This window comes from Myotis davidii, unplaced genomic scaffold, assembly GCF_000327345.1.
Source record: "Myotis davidii unplaced genomic scaffold, ASM32734v1 scaffold164, whole genome shotgun sequence".
Lineage (NCBI taxonomy): Eukaryota > Metazoa > Chordata > Mammalia > Chiroptera > Vespertilionidae > Myotis > Myotis davidii.
Window position 1 is genome coordinate 1123654 of NW_006296417.1, and position 6917 is coordinate 1130570.

At 55.3% G+C, this 6917-nt stretch overlaps 1 protein-coding gene across 1 annotated transcript in view; it reads right to left on the reverse strand.

Annotated features, from left to right (window-relative positions):
• The window catches only part of LRRK1 (leucine-rich repeat kinase 1), a 55125-nt gene that overhangs the window by 10753 nt on the left and 37455 nt on the right, over positions 1 to 6917 (reverse strand). Inside the window, 6 exon segments of the mRNA XM_015569108.1 lie at positions 476 to 784; positions 1152 to 1349; positions 2070 to 2236; positions 2755 to 3004; positions 4260 to 4399; positions 5546 to 5779. Of these exon segments, the coding sequence (XP_015424594.1) occupies positions 476 to 784; positions 1152 to 1349; positions 2070 to 2236; positions 2755 to 3004; positions 4260 to 4399; positions 5546 to 5779 (1298 nt within the window).

Here is a 6917-nt window from a genome sequence, read left to right on the forward strand (position 1 = left end):
CATCCATCCATCCATCCATCATCCATCCGTCCATTTATCCATCATCCATTCAACCATCCATCATCCATCTGTACATTCATCTATCACTCATCTGTCCATCCATCTTATCCATCATCCATTCAACCATCCATCATCCATCTGTACATCCATCTATCACTCATCTGTCCATCCATCCATCCATCCCCCCACCCATCCATCTGAGCCACACCAAAAGGGCAGCCACTGGCTTTAAAAAGGCATTGAGGCTCCTGTTTCTCTTGAGCCAACCTGCTTGCTCCCCGTCACTCTCCACAGAGCCACCTACGTCCCCTGCTCCTGCACGGGGAATCCATCTGTACATCCATCTATTACTCATCTGTCCATCCATCCATCCCCCTGCCGATCCATCCATCATCCATCATCTATCTGTACATCCGTCTATCACTCATCTGTCCATTCATCTGTCCATCCAACCATCTATCCACCCATGGCTTGCCTGACACAGGCCCGGGGTCCTGAGCTGGTACCTTCTCATCGTACACGATGCGCGGCCTGATCTCCGGGGCCTGGTAGCCGGGCGTGCCCTCCACGCCCAGGGCGCCCTCGTGGAAGGACTGCCTGGAGATGCCGTAGTCCGACAGCTTGATGTTCACGTGCTCCTTGACGTCCAGGGACCAGACCAGGATGTTGTCCGACTTCAGGTCACAGAAGATGATGTTCTTCTTGTGCAGGTAGGCCAGGCCCGCGGCGATCTGGTAGGCCGTCTTCTGGGTGAGCATGTGGCCCAGGGGCATGAACGAAGAATCTTTGCAAAGAAAGACACATCAGACGATCATCAGCATGATTGGCCCCTTGCTTTTTCATTTATTCGTTTTAAAAATGTATTTTTAATTGCTTTCAGAGAGGAAGGGGGGGGGAGACATACATCAATGAGGAGAGAGAATCCTTGATTGGCTGCCTCCTGCATGCCCCACCCTGGGGATCAAGCCTGCAACCTGGGCGTGTGCCCTTGACCGGGAATTGAACCGTGATCTCCTGGTTCATAGGTTGACCAGGAGACACACCAGCTGAGCCACACCAGCCGGGCCCGCCATGGACTCTCAGGCCTCCAAGGAGCAGCCCCCCCCTCACCCCCCCGCCCCCCCATGGAAGGTTCCGGGAGCGGTGGGCACCTTTGGCGTTCTCGGACAGCACGGTGTTGAGGCTGCCCAGCGGGGCGAGCTCCAGGGCGAAGCAGAGCGGGTGGATGCTGATGCCAATGAGGGACACGATGCAGGGGTGCTGCAGGGCGTGCAGCATGCTGGCCTCCTGCCGGAACTCCGAGAAGTTCTTCATGGCGTCCGTGGCCCGCAGGTGCCTCAGCATGGTGTCTGCAGGGGGCGGCGTGGCGTCAGTTCACACGCATTTTATTCAAAAAATATTTTTTTAAAAAAAATTGATTTCAGAGAGGAAGGGAGAGGGAGAGACAGAAACATCAAGGATGAGAGAGAATCATGGATCGGCTGCCTCCTGCACGCCCCCTACTGGGGATCGAGCCCGCAACCCGGGCATGTGCCCTTGACCGGGAATCGAACCGTGACCTCCTGGTTCATAGGTAGACGCTCAATCCGTGAGTCACACCGGCCGGGCTATATGCTTTTGAAAGTCACGTTCTCATCACAAAGTTACAATTTCGTCTCTTCCTCCCGGACCCGCTTTCTTTGTATTGTTCGACGGCCCTAATTTTTCTACCAAGAGGGCCAGTGACTATTAGGATCGGCAAGGTGACCATGGCAAGCCAGGGGCAGTGGCCCAGGTGACCCTCAGCCGCCCGGTGGTGAGAGGCTCCCAGTGCCCGCGCTGGGTGTTAGCGGAAGAGCACACGTCCGAACAGAAATGACACAGCCCGGCCTTTGTGGTTCGATTCCTGGTCAGGGCACAGGCCCGGGTTGCGGGCTCCACCCACAGTAGGGGGCCTGCAGGAGGCAGCCGATCCAGGATTCTCTCTCCTGGTTGAGGTTTCTCTCTCTCTGAAATCAATTTTAAAAAGTGTATATGTATTAAAAACAAAAAGAAGAAGAAGAAAAGCAAGGAGGCAGGGCCCTGCTCACCGGCTGGGACGTTAGCGAAGTTCTTGAACTTCTTGATCTGGAAGCGCTTCACCGCCACCGGCCGGCCTTGGTAGCGGGCGCGGTAGATGATGGTGCCGCTGCCGCCCTGGCCCAGGACGCTGCTCTCGTCCTCGCTGTGCTCCAGCCCGCTGTTCTCCAGGAAGAGCCTGCGGGGGGCATGGGGGCTCCGGTCAGAACAGGCGCCCACCCGCCCGCGCGCCCAGAGGAGGGGGGTGGTGCCTTGCGGGCGGGGTGGGGCCACAGCTGCCGTTCCCAGAGAACATGTGCTGGACCCTGGATCCTGCTCAGACCGGTGGGCTCCGCAACCCCTGGACAAGGACCCCATTTAGGAACCATGATGCAGCCTGGCCGGTGTGGCCCAGTGGTTGAGCGTCGACCTAGGAACCAGGAGGTCAGGGTTGAATTCCTGGGCAGGGCACAGGCCTGGGTTGCAGGCTCCATCCCCAGTATGGGCGTGCAGGAGGCAGCCGATCCATGATTCTCTCTCATCATGAATATTTCTCTCTTCCTTTCTCTGACATCAATAAAAATACATTTTTAAAAAATCAATGGAAAAATATCCGCGGGTAAGGATTAACCAAAAAATAAATAGACAACTAAAAGTCCCCTGGGACGGGGCGAGAGGCGGTGGCTGCAGCAGCTGCCAGCAGCCAGGGCGGCCTACCTGGCCGGGAAGTCGGTCATGAACAGCTCGGGCACCAGCTCCTGGAGGGGCACGGGGAGGTCGGGGTGCCTGGGGCAGGCGATGAAGTCCCGCTCGATGGCCGTCAGCACGCAGTCCTCCATGTCGAAGTACTGCACGCCCTCCGCCTTCTCGCTGGGGTCGGTGTGCCGGGCCCAGGAGGTCTCGCAGACCGGGCAGGGCACGTACTGCTCCATGAGGGGTGTCCCGTCGCTCTCCGTGGCCGTCAGGGCTAAGTGGGGACAGAGTGGGGGACAGCTCAGAGGACGGCGGCTGCGGGGTGGGGAGAGGGGTTCCGGGGCAGCACCTGCAAACCCAGCCTGGTGGGGGCCTTCCCAGGAGGGGGGTCTGTGTGCTCTCGTCAGCCCCCAGATTGTACCTGAAACATGACTACTGCACTTAGGTTCCTTCTTAAAATATATTTTTATGGATTTCAGAGAGGAAGGGAGAGGGAGAGAGAGAGAAAAACATCAATGAGGAGAGAGAATCATGGGTCAGCTGCATCCTGCACACCCCTCACTGGGGATCGAGCCTGCAACCTGAGCATGTGCCCTGACTGGGAATCGAACTGAGACCTCCTGGTTCATAGGGCGATGCTCAACCACTGAGCCACACCGGCCGGGCTCACACCTATTCTCTGCTTGCTTAGTCACCAGCCTTCAGAGGGAAGGGGAGGGCTCCTGGGAGGAGGCAGCCCAGTATTGCCCTGTGGCCTCCTCCCTGGAGAACACCCCGTGGTTCCGTGTCTGTTCCCGGATCAAAACAAACAGAGGGCCGAACTGTCACTTCAAAGAGTATTTTCTTTGGGCGGACAGTCAAAGGGTTTGAGAAGGGCCGTGTGGGTGGTTGAGCTCCTGTGGGATTGGGGGGTGGAAGGCAGGCAGGAAAGGGGAAGGGGGGTCGTTGCTGGGTGTGGCTCCATCGGCGGGATCCCCAGCCCTAGTTGGTGTGGCTCAGTGGATAGAGTGTCGGCCCGTGGACTGAAGGCTCGATTCCGGTCAAGGGCACGTACCTCAGCTGCAGGCTCGATCCCCTGCCCTGGTTGGGTCTTTGTGTGGGAGGCAACCGATTGGTGTGTCTCTCTCACATCGATGTTTCTCTCTCTGTCTCTCCCCTTCCACTCTCTCTAAAAATAAATGGAAAAACATGCCTGGGTGAGGGTGAACAACAAAAAAATACTGGCATATGAGTGAACCCCCATGGTTCACACCCACCTTGTTCAAGAGGCGCTACACTAACACGAATAAAGATGGGGTTCAAGAATGTCCTCTTAGCTCCGCTGGTGTGGTTCAGTGGTTGAGCGTCAACCTATGAACCAGGAGATCACAGTTCGATTCCCGGTCAGGTCAGGACGGTTGAGGGATCTATCCCCAGTAGGGGGCGTGCAGGAGGCAGCCGATCCATGATTCTCTCTCATCATTGATGTTTCTCTCCCTTCCTCTCTGAGATCATTAAAAAAATATTAAAACAAACAGACGTTCTCTTACCGGGAAACCACTGATCGATCAAGGAGTTGACGTGGTCGGTGATGAAGGCCATGGCGGAGAAGTCCCTCACTTCCGACTGGCAGATGATCTTTATCCCTCCGCTCTTCTTCTTTTTCCAGTTCACGTCCGAGGACTCCACGCTGCCGCCAGAGACAAGGAGGGGCCCACTGTCATCGGACCGTGCAGGGCCCTGGGACATCTCTTGGCCCCTGGGGTGAGGACCGACCCCCAGGGGTCCCCAGGCTCCTTGCGCCCGGGCAGGACTATCTGGGGTTGGAGGGGGGCAGGGATCCTGCATTTGTGTATTTGCGTGCACGGCCCTGCCTTGTCCCCATACGGCCCCCGACATGGTGACTTGGACATCCTGAGGGCTTTGCAGCAAGGGACCTGGCCCTCAGGTGCGACCTGAGAACGCTCTTTCTTCTTGGTACCACGGCATTCTCATCGGCCAAGTGGCCACCGTGACCCTGCACTAGAAACATGGCCATGAAAGTAGCAGGCACTGAGAATGGGCCAGATCAGGCCCTTGAAGGAAGTCACCTGCCCCTACTCCCTTCTTTTCTCACTGTAGAATATTTCGAAAAACTCATTGTAAATATACTGCTGGCGTGGCTCCGTGGTTGAGCACTGACCTAGGAACCAGGAGGTCACGGTTCGTTTTATTTTTTTGGTTAATTCTCGCCTGAAGATATTTTTCCATTGATTTATAGAGAGAGTGACGGGAAGGAGAGAGACACAGAGAGAAACATCAATGGGAGAGAGACACACCGATTGGGTGCCTCCCAGACCAGGGCGATCAGATCGATCCCGCAACCGAGGCACGTGCCCTTGAGCGGAATCGAACCCAGGACCCTTCAGTCCACAGGCCGACGCTCTATCCACTGAACCACACTGGCCAGGGCGTAAGTGTTTCCCTTAAAACAGTGGCTTCCTGGGCCATCATTTTCCCCTGATCTAATAAATTCCATGGAACGTCCCCTTTTCCTGGCTGAGGGATGCGGGGACAGTTGACAAGTGTAGGAACGAGAGCACCGGTTATTACAAAAGGCTCGTCCACAGGAGCGGCCACAGGCGGGCGATGCAGAGAGCAAGGCATGTGGGAAAAGCTCGGTGCTCCCACGCCCTACCCGAGTGCACCATCCTCCCCCAATGATCCCCAAACCGTGGGCGCCTGGGCACCCTATCTCTCACAAGCTGCCGTCATGAGCCGCTCTCGGGAGCAGAGCTGGACGCCCGGTGGCCGGTCCCCCGCACCCCCCGGGGGAGGCCCCCATCCGGGGACCCACCTGAGGTAACCCCCATCGAACGTGACCAGGAGGCCTTCCTGCCAGTAGATGGTCTGGTTCCTCTTCACCCGGAAGGTGCTGCAGCGATTCCTCTGGGTCCCGGCAAAGCTGTAGATGGTGACCTTCCGGTGGCGGCTCTTGCTGTTCTTCTTCGTCTCGAACAGCTGCCGGGACAGAGGCAGGTCCTGCGTCAGGCCCCCGAGCCCCTCGCCGGCCCCGGGCGGAGCTCCGCAGCTGGCAGCTGGGCCCCATCATGACAACTGATCCGGGTCTCCCGCACCCCGTCCTCCCACCCCGCGCATCCAGCTGCCCAGGGAACGTCTGCATCCAGCTGCCCAGGGAACGTCTGCGTGATGGGCAGGGGCCTCTAGGGCAGGGATGGGGAATCTTCTGAGCTCGGCGTGGCAGCATTTTGAAAAACCCTAACTGAACTCTGGTGCCGTGTCACCTATAGAAGTTTTTTGATATTTGCAACCACAGTAAAACAAAGACGTATATTTTTGATATTTATTTTATATATTTAAATGCCATTGAACAAAGAAAAATCAACCAAAAAAATGAGTTTGCGTGTCACCTCTGACACGCGTGTCACAGGTTTGCCATCACTGCCCTAGGGCATCCTGCGAACACATGCCCGGGATGTGGGCTCGAGCGAAGGTCTTCCCCCAGAGATTGTTCAAGTCTGTCCCTCCCTGATTTTACGAGCAAAAATGTATGTGAAGAAATGAGGGAAATACAGCCCGGCAGGCGTGGCTCAGTGGTTGAGTGTCGACCTATGAACCAGGAGGTCTGGGTTCGATTCCCGGTCAGGGCACATGCTTTCTCTCCTGGACTGTGATGCTGGGGAAAGAATGGTTTCTTTTTCTTTTTTTTTATAAAGAAATATATTTTTATTGATTTCAGAGAGGAAGGAAGAGGGAGAGGTAGATAGATATATCAATGATGAGAGAGACTCATTGATTGGCTGCCTCCTGCAGGCCCCACACTAGGCATCGAGCCTGCAACCTTGGCATGTGCACCTGGGAATTGAACCTGTGACCTTCTGGTTCATAGGTTGAAGTTCAACCACTGAGCCACACTGGCTCGGCTGGCATACACTCTTGACCAGGAATAAGACCACTGTTCCTTTAAGAGATCTTCTAATATCTGATAAGATTATCAAAATCACATCAAGTTTTAGTTATGATAAAAATGTAATTCTGTTTATTTTTTACATCACCTATGGGAAATCTTAAAATATAAATTCACAGGTTAAGCTACAACAGAAGTTATTTGTGACAAAATGTGGATTAGTGTTCTATGGATGTCTCTTACCTCTTTGGGAAAAGATTTCAATAGGGGGAAAGGTTTTATTCTGTGAATAACAAACAGC